At 58.6% G+C, this 22,456-nt stretch overlaps 1 protein-coding gene across 1 annotated transcript; it reads left to right on the top strand.

Annotated features, from left to right (window-relative positions):
* Positions 1-11,044: 11,044 nt before the first annotated feature.
* On the top strand, positions 11,045-18,619 carry TCF7L1 (transcription factor 7 like 1). Its single transcript, XM_082495697.1, has 9 exons — positions 11,045-11,121; positions 11,317-11,449; positions 13,478-13,580; positions 13,894-13,977; positions 14,441-14,584; positions 14,682-14,841; positions 16,715-16,822; positions 17,118-17,178; positions 17,312-18,619. The coding sequence occupies exons 1-9, from the start codon at positions 11,047-11,049 to the stop codon at positions 17,779-17,781; spliced, it is 1,338 nt and encodes a 445-aa protein (XP_082351823.1). The 5' UTR covers positions 11,045-11,046; the 3' UTR covers positions 17,782-18,619.
* Positions 18,620-22,456: the final 3,837 nt, after the last annotated feature.

The following is a 22,456-nucleotide window of genomic DNA, read 5'->3' as shown; positions in this document are numbered from 1 at the left end:
ACCAAACTGGTCCCATTCACCTGCCTCTTCCCCCAAAGGTGGGGGTTTCGCTCCCCCCGGCCTGTGACTGCCTTCAGGAAGCAGTGGACCCCTTCCCCCTTTTCCCCCCTTTTCCCCCCTTTCCCCCCCTTTCCCCCCTTTTCCCCCCTTTTTCCCCCCTTTTTCCCCCCTTTTCCCCCCCTTTTCCCCCTTTTTCCCCCCTTTTCCCCCCTTTTCCCCCTTTTTCCCCTTTTCCCCCTTTTTCCCCCTTTTCCCCCTTTCCCCCATTTCCCCCTTTTCCCCCCTTCCCCCCTTTCCCCCCTTTCCCCCTTTCCCCATTTTTGCCTCTTCCCCCCCTTCCCCCCCTTCCCCCCTTTCCCCCCTTCCCCCCTTCCCCCCTTCCCCCCCTTCCCCCCTTTCCCCCCCTTTCCCCCTTTCCCCTTTTCCCCTTTTCCCCCTTTCCCCCCCTTTCCCCCCTTTCCCCCCTTTCCCCCCCCTTTTCCCCCCTTTTCCCCCCTTTCCCCTTCTCCCCCTTTTCCCCCCCTTTCCCCCCCTTTCCCCCCCTTTTCCCCCCCCTTTTCCCCCCCTTTTTCCCCCCTTTTTTCCCCCTCTTTTTCCCCCCCTTTTTCCCCCCCTTTTTCCCCCCCTTTCCCCCCCTTTCCCCCCCTTCCCCCCCTTCCCCCCCCCTTTTCCCCCCATTCCCCTTTCCCCCCCTTTTCCCCCCCTTTTCCCCCCTTTTCCTCCCCCTTCCCCCCCTTTTCCTCCCCCTTCCCCCCCTTTTCTCCCCTTTTCTCCCCTTTTTCCCCCCTTTTCTCCCCTTTTCTCCCCTTTTCTCCCCTTTTCTCCCTTTTTCTCCCCTTTTCTCCCTTTTCTCCCCTTTTCTCCCCTTTTCTCCCCTTTTCCCCCCCTTTTCCCCCCTTTTCCCCCCCTTTTCCCCCCTTTTTCCCCCTTCCTCCCCTTCCCCCCCCTTTTCCCCATTTTTCCCTCTTTCCGCCCCTTCCCCCCTCTTTCCTCCCTCTTTTCCCCCTTCCCCGTCCTTTTCACCCCCTCTTTCCCCCTCTTCCCCCTTTTTCCCCCTTCCCCCCCCTCTCTCCCTCCTCCTTCCCCATTTTCACTCTTTTTCCTCTTTTTCCCTTCACCCTTCTCCCCCTTTTCTCCCCTTTTCTCCCCCTTTTCTCCCCCTTTTCTCCCCCTTTCCCCCCCCTTTTCTCCCCTTTTCTCCCCCTTTTCTCCCCCTTTCTCCCCCTTTTCTCCCCCTTTTCTCCCCCTTTTCTCCCCCTTTTCTCCCCCTTTTCTCCCCCTTTTCTCCCCCTTTTCTCCCCCTTTTCTCCCCCTTTTCTCCCCCTTTTCTCCCCCTTTTCTCCCCTTTTCTCCCCCTTTTCTCCCCCTTTTCTCCCCCTTTTCTCCCCCTTTTCTCCCCCTTTTCTCCCCCTTTTCTCCCCCTTTCCCCCCCCTTTTTCCCCCCTTTTCCCCCCTTTTTTCCCTTTTCCCCCCTTTTCCCCCCCCCATTCCCCCCCTCCCCTATTTCCAAACCCATCCCCGGCTCTGCAGCAGCGACGTCTCCTGCCGGTGAAAATTTGGGGATTTTTTTCCAACCTTTTTTCCTCCCAGGCACAGCGTTTTAGCAAACCAAACTGGGAGACCCATTTCCCTCCCCCCCCCCCCCCCCCCCCCCCCCCCCCAAAAAAAAAAAAAAAAAAGCGCATCTCTCTTTCACCCCTTGAGCTGTAAAGTGCCAAATTTGACCGTTTTTATCCCAAACGAGCCGGCGACGCTGCTCAGCGCCGGGATCTCGGGATGCTGCTGGACCGGAGCATCCAACAGCGGGATGAAGGTTTTCGGGGTGGGGGGGTGGGGGGGGGCTCTGTTTAAATATCCCGTCAAACCTCATTTGCCGCCCCGACGCTCGGCCTTTCCCTTCTCCCCCCCCGGCGCAGCTTTTTGGGTTGGATTTTGGGGAAAAAAGGGCCGGAGCGGAGGCGGGAGGGGGAAGGGCGAGCTGTCGGTTATCCCGCAGCTGTGTAAACAGGTCGGGAGGGATGGGGGGGGGGGGGGTCGGGGGGGGGGACTCTGCGGGGCCACGTTGGGGCTTACCGAGCCCGGGGTGGGTTGGGGGGGGGGGGGGGGGCTTTGCAAATTCCCGGGAATCGGGGCTGGGAAAGGGGACTGGGGTGTGGGGATGAGCCGTTCGGGATCACCGCCTGCGTCCATCCCCCTGCGGCGACCGCCGGCGCGGGTGGGAAGCCGTCCGCCGGGATGTTTTCGGGATGGGGACGAAGGCGTCACCACCGGCGGGTAGAGTTTTAGCCGGAAAAACGGCAGCTCATGTCCCAAACGGAAGGGTTTTTTTCTCCCAAAATGAGAAGCCGGTGGCTTTCCAGCCCGGCTGCCACCCCGCGACGTCTCGGCCGGACACGCGACGTGCGGCCAAGTGACGTCGGGCGGTGTGACGTCGGGAGGACAGGCAGTGCCTGGAGGTGTAACGGCACCGGGAGCGGCGGGACGGGCAGTCCTGGGATGCGGGAGGTCAGGGCATGGAAGAGCGGGACTCGGGATGCTGCGACACGCAACGCCACCAGGACACGCAACGCCACCAGGACACGCAACGCCACCAGGACACGCAGGACCAGGACACACGACACCGTGACAAACGGTGGTGGGACATGCGACGCTGGGGTACGCAATCCGGGGACACGCGATGCCAGGACACGCAACACCAGGACATGTGACACCGGGACGTACAACACCAGGACATACAACCCTGGGACACACAATGCCGGGACAAGCAAGACCAGGACATGAGATACTGGGACATGTGATGCTGGGACACACAACGCCACCAGGACACGCAACACCACGACACAGGACACCGTGACAAACGGTGGTGGGACATGCGACGCTGGGGTACACAATCCAGGGACACGCGATGCCAGGACACGCAACACCGGGACATGTGACACCGGGACGTACAACACCAGGACATACAACACCAGGACACACGATGCCGGGACACGCAAGACCAGGACATGAGATACTGGGACATGTGATGCTGGGACATGCAACGCCACCAGGACACGCGGGACCACCAGGACACACGACACCGTGACAAACGGTGGTGGGACATGCGACGCTGGGGTACACAATCCAGGGACACGCGATGCCAGGACACGCAACACCGGGACATGTGACACCCGGATGTGCAATGCTGGGATGTACGACACCGGGATATGCGACACCGGGACGTACAACACCAGGACACACAATGCCGGGACACTCAAGACCAGGACACGAGATACTGGAACATGCAATACTGGGATGTGTGATGCTGAGACACGCAACACCAGGACACGTGGTGCTGGGCCACAACACCAGGACATGCGATGGTGGGACACGCGATGGTGGGACATGCGATGGTGGGACACGCGATGGTGTGACACAGCGATGGTGGGACATGCAATGGTGGGACACGGCGATGGTGGGATGTGCGATGGTGGGACAAGTGATGGTGGGACACGCGATGGTGGGACACGGCGATGGTGGGATGTGCGATGGTGGGATGTGCGATGGTGGGATGTGCGATGGTGGGACAAGTGATGGTGGGACACGCGATGGTGGGACGTGCGATGGTGGGACACGCGATGGTGGGACATGCGATGGTGGGACACGGCGATGGTGGGACGTGCGATGGTGGGACACGGCGATGGTGGGACACGCGATGGTGGGACACGCGATGGTGGGACACGGCGATGGTGGGACACAGCGATGGTGGGACACGTGATGGTGGGACAAGCGATGGTGGGACATGCAATGGTGTGACACAGCGATGGTGTGACACGGCGATGGTGGGACACGCGATGGTGGGACACGCGATGGTGTGACACGGCGATGGTGGGACGTGCGATGGTGGGACACGGCGATGGTGGGACATGCGATGGTGGGACATGCGATGGTGGGACATGGCGATGGTGGGACAAGCGATGGTGTGACACGGCGATGGTGGGACATGCGATGGTGTGACACAGCGATGGTGGGACACGCAATGGTGGGACACGGCGATGGTGGGACAAGCGATGGTGGGACATGCGATGGTGGGACACGGCGATGGTGGGACACGTGATGGTGGGACACGGCGATGGTGGGACACGGCGATGGTGGGACAAGCGATGGTGTGACACGGCGATGGTGGGACGTGCGATGGTGGGACACGGCGATGGTGGGACATGGCGATGGTGGGACAAGCGATGGTGGGACACGGCGATGGTGGGACACGGCGATGGTGGGACAAGCGATGGTGTGACACGGCGATGGTGGGACGTGCGATGGTGGGACACGGCGATGGTGGGACACGGCGATGGTGGGACATGGCGATGGTGGGACAAGCGATGGTGGGACATGCGATGGTGGGACATGGCAATGGTGGGACATGCGATGGTGGGACACGGCGATGGTGGGACATGCGATGGTGTGACACGGCGATGGTGGGACGTGCGATGGTGGGACACGGCGATGGTGGGACACGCGATGGTGAGACACGCGATGGTGGGACAAGTGATGCTGGGACACGGCGATGGTGGGACATGCAATGGTGTGACACGGCGATGGTGGGACATGTGATGGTGTGACACAGCGATGGTGGGACGTGCGATGGTGGGACACGGCGATGGTGGGACGTGCGATGGTGGGACGTGCGATGGTGGGACACGGCGATGGTGGGACACGCGATGGTGGGACACGCGATGATGGGACAAGTGATGGTGGGACAACTGATGGTGGGATGTGCGATGGTGGGACACACAATGGTGGGACACGGCGATGGTGGGACGTGCGATGGTGGGACACGTGATGGTGGGACGTGCGATGGTGGGACACGTGATGGTGGGACACGCGATGGTGGGATACGTGATTGTGGGACACGCGATGGTGGGACACGCGATGGTGGGACACGCGATGGTGGGACGTGCGATGGTGGGACAAGTGATGGTGGGACACGGCGATGGTGGGACACGGCAATGATGGGACATGCCACACCGGGACATGCCGCAGTGGGACACGCAGTGCCCGGCCACGCGGCGCTGGGACAGGCGGTGCCCTGTCACCACCCGGGACATTTCCAGCGGCGCTCTTCCCTCTTCCCGGGAAAAACCGTCTCAGCCGGAGCCCCCCCCACGCGCGCGCGGAAAAGGAGAGGAAATCCGCTCGTTAAGACCCTTAATTGGGCGGGGGGGGATCCCACCGCCTCTGCGCCTCCTCCAACTCCGCCGTCGCCACGCGGCGCGACCCCCCTCCCCCCCCCTACACCGCCGCCACCCCATCGCCCCTCCGCCGGGACCGCGGGGAGGGGACGGACGGACGGACGGACGGACAGACAGGGGACTTCATTGTGGTCCTGCCGCTGCGGCAGGGAAGGAGTTAACCCTCTGCTTTTAATTGGGGGGGGGCTGGTAACGAGGAACTCGCTCTAATCTCTCTGGAATGCGACCGATTTTCAACTATTTTTCCTTTTTTTAAATTTTTTTATTTTTTTTTAAAATTTTTTTATTATTTTTTATTTTTTATTTTTTTAATTTTTATATTTTTTAATTTTAAATTTTTTAATTTTTAAAATTTTTTATTTTTTAATGTTTTAATTTTTTAATTTTAGAAATTTTTTAAATTTTTTTAATTTTTTTAATTTTTTAAAATTTTTATTATTATTATTATTATTTTTGTGTGTGTGTGTGTTTGTTTTTAATAGTTCCAACCCGCCGCCCGGATCCCGCCCGCGGTGGGACAGCGGGAGCTGTGTCCGAGGGAAAGAGGAGAAAGTGGGGGGGGGGTGTTCATTTTTCCACGTTACCACTGAACCCTCCCCCCCCCCCCCCTTTTGTATATTTTGAAAAGGGGGTCCCCCCCCCTCCTCCTCCTCCTCCTCCTCCCGAAACGGCTTCGAAATGAGAAACAGCCTTTTATACGCCCACCCGCCGACGTGTCCCTCCCCCCCCGCCCCCCCCCCCCCCCCTCCGGCGGCTTCTCCGCTTACGGAAGAGCGGAGAATGTCCCCTTTGTGCCGGGGGGCGGCGGGAGGGGGGCGAAGGAGCCCCTCTCGGGGACGGGGGGGACATCTCCTGTCTCGCCCCGGGGACGGCGGGTCGAGGGGGGGAGGGGGGGGATGATGAGGGCACCGTGTGTGTCGCCCCCACCCCCCCCCCCCCAGGAACGGTTTGGGGGGGTGGGGACGGCTCGTGGGTGACCCCAGCGCAGCCGTGGGGATGCTGAGGGCATCTCCTGATGGTTATAGGGGTGTTGTGACATCTCATGGGTCACCCAAACACAGCCATGGGGATGATGAGGGCATCTCCTGATGGTCATCAAGATTTCGGGATATCTCATGTGTCACCCCAACACAGCCACGGGGATGCTGAGGGCATCTCATGAACGTCATGGTGGTGTTGGGACATCTCATGTGTCACCCAAGCACAGCCATGGAGATGCTGAGGGCATCTCCTGATGGTTATAGGGGTGTCGGGACATCTCATGTGTCACCCAAGCACAGCCATGGGGATGCTGAGGGCATCTCCTGATGGTCATAGAGATGTCGGGACATCTCATGTGTCATCGAAACACAGCCATGGGGATGCTGAGGGCATCTCATGAGCGTCATGGTGGTGTTGGGACATCTCATGTGTCACCCAAGCACAGCCATGGAGATGCTGAGGGCATCTCCTCATGGTCATAGGGGTGTTGGGACATCTCATGTGTCACCCAAGCATAGCCATGGCGATGCTGAGGGCATCTTGTGATGGTTGTGGCGGTGTCAGGACATCTCATGCATCATCGAAGCACAGCCGTGGGGATGCTGAGGGCATCTCCTGATGGTCATAGAGATGTCGGGACATCTCATGTGTCATTGAAACACAGCCATGGGGATGCTGAGGATATCTCCTGATGGTTATAGGGGTGTTGGGATATCACATGTGTCACCCGAACACAGCCACAGGGATGCTGAGGGCATCTTGTGATGGTTGTGGCGGTGTCAGGACATCTCATGCATCATCGAAGCACAGCCGTGGGGATGCTGAGGGCATCTCCTGATGGTTATAGGGGTGTCGGGACATCTCATGCATCATCGAAACACAGCCATGGGGATGCTGAGGACATCTCATGATGGTCATAGAGATGTCGGGATATCTCATGTGTCACCCAAACACAGCCATGGGGATGCTGAGGGCATCTCCTGATGGTCATAGAGGTGTCGGGACAGCTCATGGGTCACCCAAACACAGCCATGGGGATGCTGATAGCATCTCCTGATGCTTTTTGAGATGTCAGGACATCTCATGGGTCACTCAAGCACAGCCATGGGGATGCTGATGGCATCTCGTGATGGTCATAGGGGTGTTGGGACATCTCATGTGTCACCCAAACACAGCCATGGGGATGCTGAGGGCATCTCCTGATGGTCGTGGGGGTGTTGGGTCATCTCATGTGTCACCCGAACACAGCCATGGGGATGCTGATGGCATCTCATGAGGGTCATAGAGATGTCAGGACATCTCATGTGTCACTCAAGCACAGCCGTGGAGAAGCTGAGGGCATCTCCTGATGGTTACTGAGATGTTAGGACATCTCATGGGTCACTCAAGCACAGCCGTGGGGATGCTGATGGCATCTCGTGAGGGTCATAGAGACGTCGGGACAGCTCATGGGTCGCCCCAGTGCAGCCGTGAGGACGCTGAGGCCATCCAACGTGTTGCCGTGGCACAGCCATAGGGAGGTTGGGATGTCCCCCACGTCACCGTGACGTGGCTGCCGGGCTCCTCCGGGCACCTCCTGCGTCACCCTGGGAACGGTCACGGGGATGTCGGGACAGACGTCTCCCACCTCATCCCGACCGGGATGATGGATGTGACGCGGGGCGGCGGGTTTAGGCGGGGAAGTGGGATTTTTTGGGGAGGGGGGGTACTGGAGATGGAGGGAGGAGTACTGGGACTGGGGGGGCGATACTGGAAATGCTGGAAGGGGGATACTGGAGATGTGGGAGAGGAGACTGGACATTCGGGAGGGGGATACTGGAGGGGCATGGGGGATACTGGAGATGCTGGGGGGGATACTGGAGATACTGGGGGGGATACTGGAGGTGAGGGAGGGGGATACTGGAGGAGGAGGGGGATACTGGTGATGGAAGGGGATATTGGAGATGGAGTGGGTGATACTGGAGATGCGGGAGGGGAAACTGGAGGTGCTGGGGGGGATACTGGAGGGGCATGGGGGATACTGGAGAGCAGGTGGGGGATACTGGAGGTGGAGGGAGGAGTACTGGAACTCAGGGGGGGGGCGGATACTGGAGACGTAGAAGGGGATACTGGAAGTGCCAGAAGGGGACACTGGAGATGGAGGGGGGTTACTGGAGATGGAGTGGGGGATACTGGAGCAGGAGGGGGATACTGGAGATGGAGTGGGGGATACTGGAGATGGAGGGGGGTTACTGGAGATGGAGTGGGGGATACTGGAGATGCGGGAGGGGGATACTGGGGGTGGACTGGGGAAAAGGCGGAGTCGGGATGGGGAGGGGGGGGCTGGTGCCCCCCCCACAAGCGCCCAGGAAGGGTCGGGGGGTTGCAGCATTTTGGGGTTTGGGGGGGGGGGGGGGGTTGGGGGGTTGCACTATTTGGAGTGGAGATTTAGGGGTTCGGATTTGGGGTGGGGGGGTGGGGGGTTTGGAGCGTTTCGGGCTGAGGATTTGGGATTTGGGGCTCTGTATCATTTGGGGGAAAATATTTGGAATTTACAATATTGGGCTTTGCATCATTTGGGGCTCTGCACCGTTTGGGGTGAAGATTTGGGATTTAGGATTTGGGGCTTTGCATCATTTGGGGCTCTGCACCATTTGGGGTCAAGATTTGGCATTCAGGATTTGGGGCTTCGTATCGTTCGAGGCTTTGCGCCGTTTGGGGCGAAGATTTGGGATTTAGGATTTGGGGCTTTGTATCATTTGTGGCTCTGCACCATTTGGCGTTAAGATTTGGCATTCAGGATTTGGGGCTTTGTATCATTTGGGGCTTTGCGTCATTTGGGGCGAAGATTTGGCATTCAGGATTTGGGGCTTTGCACCATTCGGGGCGAAAATTTGGGATTTAGGATTTGGGGCTTTGTATCATTTGGGGCTTTGCACCATTTGGGGCGAAGATTTGGCATTCAGGATTTGGGGCTTTGTATCATTTGGGGCTTTGCGTCATTTGGGGTGAAGATTTGGGATTTAGGATTTGGGGCTTCATATCATTTGGGGCTTTGCATCGTTTGGGGTGAAGATTTGGCATTTAGGATTTGGGGCTTTGCACCAGTCGGTGCGAAAATTTGGGATTTAGGATTTGGGCCTTTGTATCATTTGGTGCTCTGCACCATTTGGGGTCAAGATTTGGCATTCAGGATTTGGGGCATCGTATCATTTGGGGCTTTGCACCATTTGGGGCGAAGATTTGGCATTAAGGATTTGGGGCTTTGTATCATTTGGGGCTCTGCACCATTTGGGACGAAGATTTGGCATTTAGGATTTGGGGCTTTGCACCAGTCGGTGCAAAAATTTGAGATTTAGGATTTGGGTCTTTGTATCATTTGGGGCTCTGCACCATTTGGGGTTAAGATTTGGGATTTAGGATTTGGGGCTTTGCGCCAGTTGGTGGAAAAATTTGGGATTTAGGATTTGGGGCTTTGTATCATTTGTGGCTCTGCACCATTTGGGGTTAAGATTTGGCATTCAGGATTTGGGGCATCGTATCATTTGGTGCTCTGCACCATTTGGGGCGAAGATTTGGCATTCAGGATTTGGGGCTTTGCACCATTCGGTGCGAAAATTTGGGATTTAGGATTTGGGGCTTTGTATCATTTGGGGCTCTGCACCATTTGGGGTTAAGATTTGGCATTCAGGATTTGGGGCTTCGTATCATTTGGTGCTCTGCACCATTTGGGGTGAAGATTTGGCATTTAGGATTTGGGGCTTTGTATCGTTCGAGGCTTTGCGCTGTTTGGGGCGAAGATTTGGCATTAAGGATTTGGGGCTTTGCACCATTCGGGGCGAAAATTTGGGATTTAGGATTTGGGGCTTTGTATCATTTGGGGCTTTGCATCGTTTGGGGTTAAGATTTGGCATTCAGGATTTGGGGCTTTGCACTGTTCGGTGTGAAAATTTGGGATTTAGGATTTGGGGCTTTGTATCATTTGGGGCTCTGCACCATTTGGCGTTAAGATTTGGCATTCAGGATTTGGGGCTTTGTATCGTTCGAGGCTTTGCGCCGCTTGGGGCGAAGATTTGGCATTTAGGATTTGGGGCTTCATATCATTTGGGGCTTTGCATCGTTTGGGGTGAAGATTTGGCATTTGGGATTTGGGGCTTTGCACCATTTGGGGCGAAGATTTGGCATTTAGGATTTGGGGCTTTGCACCAGTCGGTGCAAAAATTTGGGATTTAGGATTTGGGTCTTTGTATCATTTGTGGCTCTGCACCATTTGGGGCGAAGATTTGGCATTTAGGATTTGGGGCTTTGCACCAGTCGGTGCAAAAATTTGGGATTTAGGATTTGGGTCTTTGTATCATTTGGGGCTCTGCACCATTTGCGGTGAAGATTTGGGATTTAGGATTTGGGGCTTTGCACCATGTGGGGCTCTGCACCATTTGGGGCGAAGATTTGGCATTTAGGATTTGGGGCTTTGCACCAGTCGGTGCAAAAATTTGGGATTTAGGATTTGGGTCTTTGTATCATTTGGGGCTCTGCACCATTTGGGGTGAAGATTTGGGATTTAGGATTTGGGGCTTTGCGCCATGTGGGGCTCTGCACCATTTGTGGTTAAGATTTGGCATTCAGGATTTGGGGCTTCGTATGGTTCGAGGCTTCGTGCTGTTTGGGGCGAAAATTTGGGATTTAGGATTTGGGGCTTTGCGCCCATCGGAGCTCTGCACCATTTACGGGGTCCGTGGTTGGGGACGTCCCCCCCGGCCCAGCGCGGGGGCGCGTTATGGGGTTGGGCTGATATGGGGAAATGTTTTCGGGACCGGCGGAGGCCGTCAGTCCGTCTGTCCCGCAGTACCTACAGATGAAGTGGCCGCTGCTGGACGTGCCGGCCGGCGCCACGCTGAAGGACAGCCGCTCGCCGTCACCCGCGCACTTGGTAAGAGCAGCCGAATCCCACGGGGGTGACGGATATCCCGGTGTGGGATGGAGGTGGGAAAACTCCCCCACTCCAGCCTTCCCCCCACCCCCTTGAACGCCTATGCCGTGCCGGCGGCGCTGGAAAAAGGGGGAATTTTGGAAGAAGGGTCGTGGTTTCGCCCTCCCACCCCGTTCTCCCCTCTCCGTCCCACAGTCGAACAAGGTCCCGGTGGTGCAGCACGCGCATCACATGCACCCGTTGACGCCGCTCATCACCTACAGCAACGACCACTTCTCGCCGGGTTCGCCGCCCGGCCACCTCTCGCCGGAGATCGATCCGAAAACGGGTGAGGGCGGGAAAGGGAACGCGGTCATCCGGCACCTTCGGATGAGAAAAAAGGGGACGGGGGAGGGTGGTACCCGTTGGGATGGTCCTTCTGCGTTGCCGGGTGGTTTTCACGCCCCGGTGGTCGGGTGGTGGGAAGGGGACGGGGGTGGTGGCCGTCCCGGGTCCTCGCCTGGGGGACGGTGTGGGTGGGATCCCCCCCAGGTCTCCGTTGTGGTTGTCTCGGCATCCTCTCTCCGGGTTCCAGATGGGGGCTGGGGGAGAGATGGGGTGATGGGAGGATCTCGGAGGGAGATGGGATGCTCGGAGGGAGGTGGGAGGTGGGATGCTCGGAGGGAGATGGGGTCCTCGGAAGGAGGTGGGATGCTGAGAGATGGGATGCTCGGAGGGAGGTGGGATGCTCGGAGGGAGGTGGGATGCTTGGAGGGAGATGGGAGATGGGATGCTCGGAGGGACATGGGGTCCTCGGAAGGAGGTGGGATGCTCGGAGGGAGAGTGGGTGCTCAGAGGCAGATGGGTGCTCGGAGGGAGGAGGGATGCTGAGACATGGGGTGCTTGGAGGGAGGTGGGGTGCTCGGAGGGAGATAGGGTGCTTGGAGGGAGGTGGGAGGTGGGATGCTCGGAGGGACATGGGGTCCTCGGAAGGAGGTGGGATGCTCAAAGAGAGAGTGGGTGCTCAGAGGCACATGAGATGCTTGGAAAGAGATGGGATGCTCGGAGGGAGATGGGATGCTCGGAGGGAGGTGGGAGGTGGGATGCTCGGAGGGACATGGGGTCCTCGGAAGGAGGTGGGATGCTCGGAGGGAGAGTGGGTGCTCAGAGGCAAATGGGATGCTTGGAAAGAGATGGGATGCTCGGAGGGCGGTGGGATGCTCGGAAGGGGATGGGGTCCTCAGAAGGAGGTGGGATGCTCGGAGGGAGATGGGAGATGGGTGCTTGGAGGGAGATGAGGTCCTCGGAAGGAGGTGCCATCAGAGGCAGATGGGATGCTCGGAGGGAGATGGGGTGCTCGGAGGGAGGTGGGAGATGGGTGCTCGGAGGAAGGTGGGATGCTGAGAGATGGTGTGCTCGGAGGGAGGGTGCTCAGAGGGGGATGGGATGCTCGGAGGGAGATAGGGTGCTTGGAGGGAGGTGGGAGGTGGGATGCTCGGAGGGACATGGGGTCTTCGGAAGGAGGTGGGATGCTCAAAGAGAGAGTGGGTGCTCAGAGGCACATGAGATGCTTGGAAAGAGATGGGATGCTCGGAGGGAGATGGGAGGTGGGATGCTTGGACGGAGGTGGGGTCCTCAGAAGGAGGTGGGATGCTGAGAGATGGGGTGCTCAAAGGGAGATGGGAGATGGGGTGATCGGAGGGAGATGGGATGTTTGGAGGGGATGGGATGTTCAGAAGGAGGTGGTGGGATGCTGAGAGATGGGGTGCTCGGAGGGAGGTGGGAGATGGGTGTTCGGAGGGAGATGGGGTCCTCAGAAGGAGGTGGAATGCTCAGAAGGAGGTGGGATGCTCGGAGGGGGACTGGGTGCTCGGAGGGAGGTGGGGTGCTGAGACATGGGGTGCTCGGAGGGAGGTGGGGTGCTTGGAGGGAGACGGGAGATGGGATGCTCGGAGGGAGGTGGGATGCTCGGAGGGAGGTGGGATGCTCAGAGGGAGATGGGATGCTTGGAAGGGGATGGGGTCCTCAGAAGGAGGTGGGATGCTCGAAGGGAGATGAGGTCCTCGGAAGGAGGTGGGATGCTCAGAGGGAGGTGGGATGCTCGGAGGGGGACTGGGTGCTCGGAGGGAGGTGGGGTGCTGAGATATGGGGTGCTCGGAGGGAGGTGGGGTGCTCAAAGGGAGGGTGCTCGGAGGGAGATGGGATGCTCGGAGGGAGGTGGGATGCTGAGAGATGGGGTCCTCCAAGGGAGACCGGGTGCCCAGAGGCAGATGTGGTGCTCGGAGGGAGGGTGAGGATGCTCGGGGGCAGGCGAGGCGCTCGGAGGCCGCCGTGCCCATGGTTTAACACCGTTTCCCCTTCGTCCCTCCCTCCGCAGGAATCCCGCGGCCGCCGCACCCGTCCGAGCTGCCCCCCTATTACCCGCTGTCGCCGGGAGCCGTGGGTCAGATCCCGCACCCGCTGGGCTGGCTCGTGCCGCAGTAAGGATGGGCTCAGCCCCCGGGCTTGGGGGCTCGCTCCCCCCTCCGTGTCCCCCGGGCAGGTCCCCTGAGCCCCACATCCCCCCCCCTACCCCCCCAGGACCCTCTTCCTCTTCCCGTTCCATCCGCTTTTTCCCCTCGGTGGGACGTGGAGGGCTCCCACAGAGGTTGAGGACTCCCCCGCCACTGGAAATTTTGGAAGCGGTCGGGATGGAGATCAGCCGGGGAGCGGTCCGAGGGCCCCCCCTGAATTGGGGAGGGACTTTTCCCGCCCCCCCCCACCCCCCCCAAGCTAAAGCTCGTGCGTTTGCAGGCAAGGACAGCCCGTGTACTCCATCCCTCCCGGCGGCTTTCGGCATCCCTACCCTGCCCTCGCCATGAACGCCTCCATGTCCAGGTGGGTCTCGGAAGGGACGAGGGACCTTCCTCGGGGATCCCCCGCAGCTGGCAGCGACGTTTGGGGCATCTTCCCCCCCCACCCCACCCCCAGGACGATGCGGGACTCTGCCCCGCAGCAGCGGCGGGTGCTCCTGGGGACGCCCCGCTCTGCGCGGGCACAGGAGGTGGCGGTGGCCTCCTCGGTGGAAAACACCCCCCTGGAGGGTGTAGGTGGTCCCCACGGGTGATGCTGTGGGGAAAAAGTGACGTCCCATGGGTTCGGGGCATCACTTAGGTTGGGTCCATGTTACCCACCTACAAGCTGGGGCGAGTCCTGGTGTCAAACCAGAGCCCAGGTGGGTTGGGGCTGGTGGTCTCTCAGCCCAGGAGGTTCTCAGGAGGCTTTGGGGTGGAAGGCGGGGGGCTGTTGGCGCCCGTGGGGAGCTGACGAGAGCCTTCCCTTGCCGCTCCCTCCGCTGCAGTTTGATGTCCAGCCGTTTCTCCCCGCACGTGGTCCCACCGCCCACCCACGGGCTGCACCCCTCGGGCATCCCTCACCCCACCATCGTCTCGCCCATCGTGAAGCAGGAACCCACCCAGCCCAGCGTCAGCCCCGGAGGCAACTCGTGAGTTGGGGGGTGGGAACGAGGGGGACAGGACATCCCCCGGGGGAACGGGAGCTTGTCCTCTTGGTGTCCTGACCCGCCGTCCCGTTCCTTGCAGGAAATCCCCCGTCACTGTGAAGAAGGAGGAGGAGAAGAAACCCCACATCAAGAAGCCGCTCAACGCCTTCATGTTGTACATGAAGGAGATGAGGGCCAAGGTGGTGGCCGAGTGCACGCTGAAGGAGAGCGCCGCCATCAACCAGATCCTGGGCAGGCGGGTACGGGCGTCTCCCCTGGCGCCGGCTTCGTGCCCCGTTGGGGACCTTAAAAAGGCTTCCGGCCCCCTTTGCTCCCCCCCACCCCAGGGCTCGGTGCCTGCTCCTGGGGCACCGCCAGCCCGGGAGGTTCCAGGGAGCTGGTGGGGAACTGGGCGGCACTGGGATGGGGTTGGCGGGGAGCCCTGCGACGCCGGGGCGGCGCGTCCTCGGGGCCGGCAGCGTGGCTTCGGGGTTCGCAGAACGGCTTTGGGGTTTGCAGTGTGGCTTTGGGGTTTGTAGAATGGCTTTAGGGTTTGTAGAATGGCTTTGCGTTTTGCAGAATGGCTTTGGGGTTTGCAGAATGGCTTTGGGGATCGCAGAATGGCTTTGGGGATCGCAGAATGGCTTTGGGGTTTGTAGAATGGCTTTGGGGTTTTGTAGAATGGCTTTGGGGTTTGCAGCGTGGCTTTGGGATTTTGTAGAATGGCTTTGGGGTTTGCAGTGTGGCTTTGGGGATCGCAGAATGGCTTTGGGGATCGCAGAATGGCTTTGGGGTTTGTAGAATGGCTTTGGGGATCGCAGAATGGCTTTGGGGATCGCAGAATGGCTTTGGGGTTTGCAGCGTGGCTTTAGGGTTTGTAGAATGGCTTTGGGGATCACAGAATGGCTTTGGGGTTCGCAGAATGGCTTTGGGGTTCGCAGAATGGCTTTGGGGTTTGCAGCGTGGCTTTGGGGTTTCCAAATGGCTTTGGGGATCGCAGAATAGCTTTGGGGTTTGTAGAATGGCTTTGAGGTTTGCAGCGCGGCTTTGGAGTTTGTAGAATGGCTTTGGGGTTTGTAGAATGGCTTTGGGGTTTGCAGCGTGGCTTTGGGGTTTGTAGAATGGCTTTGGGGATCGCAGAATGGCTTTGGGGTTTGTCGAATGGCTTTGGGGTTTGCAGTGTGGCTTTAGGGTTTGTCGAATGGCTTTGCGGTTTGCAGAATGGCTTTGGGATTTGTAGAATGGCTTTGGGATTTGCAGAATGGCTTTGGGGATCGCAGAATGGCTTTGGGGTTTGTAGAATGGCTTTGGGGTTTTGTAGAATGGCTTTGGGGTTTGCAGTGTGGCTTTGGGGATCGCAGAATGGCTTTGGGGATCGGGGAATGGCTTTGGGGATCGCAGAATGGCTTTGGGGTTTGTAGAATGGCTTTGGGGTTTGCAGTGTGGCTTTGGGGTTTGTAGAATGGCTTTGGGGTTTGCAGAATGGCTTTGGGGTTTGCAGAATGGCTTTGGGGATCACTGAATGGCTTTGGGGATCGGGGAATGGCTTTGGGGATCGGGGAATGGCTTTGGGGATTGCAGAATGGCTTTGGGATTTGTAGAATGGCTTTGGAGTTTGTAGAGTGGCTTTGGGGTTTCCAGAATGGCTTTGGCGTTTGCAGAATGGCTTTGGGGTTTGCAGAATGGCTTTGGGGATCACAGAATGGCTTTGGGGATCGCAGAATCGCTGTGGGATTTGTAGAATGGCTTTGGGGTTTGCAGTGTGGCTTTGGGGTTTGTAGAATGGCTTTGGGGTTTGCAGAATGGCTTTGGGGATCGGGGAATGGCTTTGGGGATCAGAGAATGGCTTTGGGGATTGCAGAATGGCTTTGGGATTTGTAGAATGGCTTTGGAGTTTGTAGAGTGGCTTTGGGGTTTCCAGAATGGCTTTGGTGTTTGCAGCGCGGCTTTAGGATTTGCGGAATGGCTTTGGGGCCAGCAGTCTGGCTTTGGGGTTTGCCGAATGGCTTTGGGGATTTGCAGCGTGGGCTCGCAGAGTGGCTTTAGAGTTTGCAGAATGGCTTCGGGCTTTGCGGAACGGCTTCGGGGTTCGCAGCGTGGTCTCTTCTCCCCCCCCCCCCCTCCCCCCCGCAGTGGCACTCGCTGTCGCGGGAGGAACAGGCCAAGTACTACGAGCTCGCGCGGAAGGAGCGGCAGCTGCACTCCCAGCTCTACCCGACGTGGTCGGCGCGGGACAACTACGTACGTGTGACCCCCCCCCAGAGCCCCGCGGCCACGGGGACCGTGTCCCCTGCTGTCCCCTTGCCGGGCGACTCCTCTCCCGGGGCCGTTGGCCGGCGGGAGGCCACTTGCCGTGCTCGGGCTCGTCAGCGGCTCCCGCGTGTGTCCCCCCACCCCGCGCCACTCTGGCGGCACCGTCGGCGCCCAATTTCTCTTCTGTTGAGCGGTGATCCCCCACCACCACCACCCCCCATCATTTTCCCCGAGGGCTCTCCGCTGGCAGAAAGCCGCGGAACGACTCCATAATCTTCTCCAGGGCAAGAAGAAGAAGAGAAAGCGGGAGAAGCTGGCCCAGCAGCAAAGCCACGACACGGAGAGTGAGTGTTTCCCCACCACCACCCACCATCCTCCCCTGCCGGCCTCCTCCTCCTCCTCCTCCTCCTCCTCCTCCTCCTCCTCCTCCCGCCGTCGGGTTTTCGGTTCCTTCACGCCACCCTCCGTCCTCCGCAGGCTCCCTGGCCTCCAAGAGCAAGAAGCCGTGCGTGCAGTACCTGCCGGCCGAGAAACCCTGCGACAGCCCCGCGTCCTCCCACGGCAGCATGTTGGATTCGCCCGCCACGCCGTCGGCCGCCCTGGCGTCCCCGGCAGCGCCGGCTGCCACCCACTCGGAACAGGCGCAGCCCCTCTCCCTCACCACCAAGCCGGAGGCCAGGGCTCAGCTCGCCGTCCATTCGGCTGCCTTCCTCGCGGGCAAAGCCGCCTCTTCTTCTTCTTCCTCCTCCTCCTCCACCTCTTCCTCCTCCTCGAGCCTCGGCAGCCCGCCCTCGCTCCTCTCCAGACCCATCCCCTTCACCTCGGTGCCTTCCACGGTTCTCCTGTCCTCGCCTCCGTCCTTCGCGGCCGCCATCCCCTCCCCGCAGGCTGCCTTGGCCGCGCTGCAAACGCAGCCCCTTTCCCTGGTCACCAAACCTGCTGACTAAGGGAAAACAAAAACAAAAAACACAAAAAAAAACCCCTCGTCTTTCCCCCACCCCACCCCACCTCACCCCCCCACCCCGGCCCCTTCCTCGTCCCGGCCCCTCCATCCCCATCCCTGCTGTACGTTGCCGAAGCCACAATCAAGATTCAAACGCAGCCAAAACCATTATTGGTCAATATTTGACCTTTTCTGAACTCTTTTGTAAGCAGACTCTGGAGGAAGGGGCTTTCTGCTCAGAGCTGCTGCCACCAGCAGTCGACCTAAAGACCGTTTTTATTAAAAAAAAAAAAGGAAAAAAAAAAAAAGAAAGAAAAAAAGAAAAAAAAAAAACCAAAACAAAATGAAACCCTCCACAAGCTGCCGACGATGGAAATCTCCCACGAGCTGACCGTGGACGTGAGCCCAGCGCCCGTCGCCGCCGCAGGGCACGGTGATGCCGAGGGCCCCGTCGCTGCCGTGCACGGGCACCGCCGGCGCCCAACGCGGGCGGGCATTGAGCTGGGGCCGGCGGCGCTGCGTCCCGGAGGCAAGAGCCGAAACGCCGGTTGCCGGTGCCTCTGGATGATCCCAAGTCCTCCCCGTCCCACGGCTCCGCTCCCCGCCACGGTGATCACCTTCGCTCCGTCCCGGCGAGGAGCCGGATCCCCCGCCCTGAGGACGCTGCGCCGGCGGCCCTGCTCCTTCCCGCGGTCGTTTTGGGGCGGGCAGGATCCGGGGCTGAGCCCTGGGTGGGTTTGTGGGTTGTTTTGGGGGTTTTTTTTTGGTTTGTTTTTTTTTTTTTTTTTCCCCTCCCCCCTCCCCGTGAATCCCTGTTATTTTTCACAAAAGGAAATAAAACTACAGCTGCAACTCGCTGCGTGAGCGTGGTCAGTGAGGGAAGCGCTCGCTCCCTGCCCGTCGCCACCTTCTCCACCCCCCACCCCCCCCCCAGCGCTCCAGCATTTCAAGATGGGGCTCCGGTCCCATCCCAGAGCGGGGCAGGGAGCCAGGCACGGCCCCAGCCTGAGAGCAGCGCCCAGACGCCTCCGTCGATGGGCACAGGGCGATTTTGGAGGGGTTTGTCCGTCACAAACTTGCGGCGGAGCGAGCAGGCAGAGTAGGGTTTGCCGGAGAGATGGCGGTCAGCAGGAGGCGCGGGGGATGAAGCAAACCAGCCCTTGGGGTGCCCGAGAAGCCGAGGAGCGCCAGTCAACCGGTGCGTATCTCACGGGCGGGAACTGCAGGGCGCCCTGCGCCTGCTTCTTCCAAACCGGGGATGAAAAGGCAGATGAGGATGAAAAAGGACCTCCACAAAAGCATCCCCGGGTCGCCCAGCGGATTTTCAACCGACCTTAAATTCTCGGCCAGTTCAACACTCGAGCCGATCAAGACTCTTCCGTCTCACTATATTTTTAACAGGGGAGGGAAAAAAAAAAACAAACTATCGTCTCAAATAGTTTTTCCCTTGAAAGTCGTAATTTTGTTTTCTTTTGCAGACTTGATTCCGAGCTGCGCCCGCCCAGAGGTGATTCGTGGTGTTTATAGTCCTGTTTCATTCCGCTTTCTGAATTTCTCGGCCGATTTCCATTTCCCAGGACCCGGTCCGGCTCCTCTTTGCCTGCCCCAGTGCTACGTTGTGGGGGACCACGGTGTCCTCGGGCCTCCAGCCCCGTGGCGGTGGGCAACGTCTACGCCACCACCAGTGATGGGCTGAGCCCTTCCCGCGGCTGCCGGCGCTCCGGCTCTGTTTGGTGGGCGCTTTTGCTCATTTGGTGGGATAAATGACACCTTCGCCTCCTTTCGTGACATTTCTCTTTCCCTTTTCAGTGCCGAACTGGTGTGAGCAGCCACTGAGGGCGTATGTTAACCAAGCTGGAGCAGCAGCAGATGTCCATCTGCAGGCGGAGGGGAAAAGGGACCATCTTGGCTTCTTGTCCTTAAGGAAGACGGTGTCCGCGTTAAGCAGATGTGCGAGACGAGTGCGTGCCACGGGATGACACCGACATCTGTGAAAGGTCCACGTGACTTCTGCAAACAGTGATGGTACCTCCAGCAGGAGCTCAGCTTCTCCCGTCCAGCTGAGGATCATCTTCTGGACTGGAAGCGACAGCTTAAATTCACAGCTCAGAGCGTCCCAGCTGGGTGGCGGCTCCCGAAATCATTGCTCTAGGGGGTCCCGGCTAGTTGAGAGCCTCCAGCAATGAGAGGAACCTGCAGCAGACCTAGCTCCTGCATACCAGCTTCTTGGTGGCCACCATCACGAGAAAGTGCCTGGAGCATCTTTATTCACTGTCGCACCCAAGGCAGCCCTGAACTCGGTAGGCGTTTCCGTTCCACATCACAAAATCGTTTAAAGTTCTTGCTTTCAAAGAACAAACTCGTAAACGCTGGGGTAGGGCACGGTTCCTCCACAACGGCACCCAAGAGGACCAGCCGCGACGCTTTAATTAATGGCATCCTGATAGCGTGTCGCCCGGTTGTGCGCGATCCAGGACTGAGAGGATTAGAGCGTCACCGAAAACGCGTGCGTGGCCGTCGTGTGAAAAAAGAGGCAAAAAGCAGCTTTTTGTTTTGTTTTGTTTCCAGAAAGGCTGTTCCAAGAAACCGGTTTTCTGCGAGGAACGTCTGGATCGCACGCAGCCTCGTTCTCCCCGACACCGGGAGCAGGCTGCGGACAAACAACTTCTTGAATTAGATTTCATGGGAAATTAAAGGCATGAAGAGACCTGTCACAAGAATTAAAGTCTGAACCGGAGCCAGACAGCTTCAAACAGATGTTGGACTTCAGCAGGAGAATATTTCTTTGTTTTACTCGGCGTTTTCCCATACAGAAAAGGAACATCTGTTCCAACCCTTTCGCGGTGCTCCTAAACTGAGATAGGTTTGGATTATCCCCTGCTAGAAGAGAAGCAACTGGCCACCAAAGCCCTCTTGGCTTCGCTCCTCCCGGAGAAAAGGGCAACACCAGTTACGTTGTCGGTTCCGGTCTCAAAACGACCACGTTGAGGCTCTCTTAGCTGAAACCGGGCCGATCGGGGTATCTATGCGTCCCCCGCGCTTTGCAGCGGTGCGGCTGGATGAAAATGTTGCGTGCAGACCCGGTTATCAACAGAAAAACCAAATCCCTCGGCAGGGTTTTCTTTGTCCTCCCGTGAGGTGCTTCAATAAGAGGAAAATCCTGGCGTTTGTTGCAGAAAAACCTGAATTTCCAGTGCGTTTCAGTTTGGGCTGTTGCGGCAAGGAGGTCTGGTAGCCCCTCTCCCCTTTTTTTTTTTTTTTTTTTTTTTTTCCGGACAAGTTTTAGACTGCATTTCTCACGGTGCTTAACTTATCCTCAGATCCGGGAGCTGCAGTGGAGCCAAGCAGCGCAGGGGGCAGAGGGGGAGCCACGCCGGGAGGTCCCGGGCAGCTCGCTAGCAGTTATTTCCCAGTTACAAGAATTCACTTTTCAAACTTGCAACAACAACAACAACAAAAAAAAAAAAACAAACACAATTTTGTGGCCACAGATTCCGGATTTTTCCATCAGCCCCCTGAGAAAATGAGGCGTCTGCTGCCGCACGCTCCCTGGTCCTGCTTTGTAGATGACTTTTGTTTCATAGGGTGCATCCCAACCGCGTCCGACGAAGGGGAAAAGCTCAGGGAGGGAACGACACGGTGTCCCGCGGAGAGTCGGCAGCAGAAGGAAAGAACGGCATGGTGTGAAGAGCAGGGAGAGGTGGGACAGCCGGGTTCTTCCTTAGCCGAGAGGCACGAAACAGTGGGGACAGGGGACATGGTGCCAACGATGGGGTCCCATCGCTCTCCCAGCTGCGGCAGATGTTGCCGTTTGCGTGCACCAGTCAAGATGGTACGAACACTGCGTGGGGCGAAGCCACGGCTGCAGGGAAGTGGGGTGAGGTGGACCTGCTCGTTTGGGGTTTGCCGTCACCTCCAGCGATGGAGGTCCGCGCAGAAAGAGCGGAGAAGCGCCGGCAGGAGGTACGGCCGGGCGGGAGCGCTGGGAGCAGCCGGGTGAACGATGAAGCTGGAATTGGGAACAGGCCGCCGCTGCGTCCTTGGGAAACGCACGTTCGTCATCGTTGCCCCCCGTTCCCAGAGCGCAACGAAGTTCGAGAAGTGCCTGGTGTCTCCTGGCTGGGAATCCTCCAGGTGAGCGGTGACGGCAGAGCCGTGCTGTTAGTGCCCGGGGAGATGGGCTGCCGCCGCGGCAGATGGGCAGCGCCAGGAACGGCACAGGGGAGAGCGGAGGATGCGCCCGTGAGCCCGTCCTGGTCCCGAAACGTGATGTACTATAAGAAAAGGTTTAAAACCTCGATTAAAGGGTGCCACTTGTGTGACCAGCCCAGCCCGAAACTCGCTGCAGCTATTGTGGGGGGTTTTATTGCCGGGAGCTGGCAAACATCTCGTTAAGAGCTTGTCGAGAGCAAACTTGCGGGAGAGCTTGCTCCGGTGCGCGGGTAGCATCTGGGAGCCAGCTTGGTGCTTTTCCCCACGTTTTTTTGGACGCGGGGTTACTTCTGTCACCTCCGTCCGCTTGCTTAATTGCAGCCATCTTGATCAAACGGCCCCCAGCCCCCCCTCTCCCTCCGCAGCTCTGGCTATTCACTAATTGAAATGCCTAATGAGGTCCCAGGGGTCTCCTGCAGAGATGGAGCTAATTAGGGGCTCCGCCGCGAACCCGGCAAGCAGCAGCA

The sequence above is a fragment of the Vanellus vanellus genome (assembly GCF_965231255.1).
Source record: "Vanellus vanellus genome assembly, chromosome: 26".
Lineage (NCBI taxonomy): Eukaryota > Metazoa > Chordata > Aves > Charadriiformes > Charadriidae > Vanellus > Vanellus vanellus.
This window is presented reverse-complemented; position numbering and strand designations above follow the sequence as displayed.

Excerpts from the sequence above, each read along its gene's own strand:
- TCF7L1 (XM_082495697.1), top strand. The coding sequence starts at position 11,047 with ATGAAGTGGCCGCTGCTGGACGTGCCGGCCGGCGCCACGCTGAAGGAC. Across the intron at positions 13,581-13,893 it reads CTGGGCTGGCTCGTGCCGCA|GCAAGGACAGCCCGTGTACT; the intron begins GTAAGGATGGGC and ends GTGCGTTTGCAG. Across the intron at positions 14,842-16,714 it reads ACCAGATCCTGGGCAGGCGG|TGGCACTCGCTGTCGCGGGA; the intron begins GTACGGGCGTCT and ends TCCCCCCCGCAG.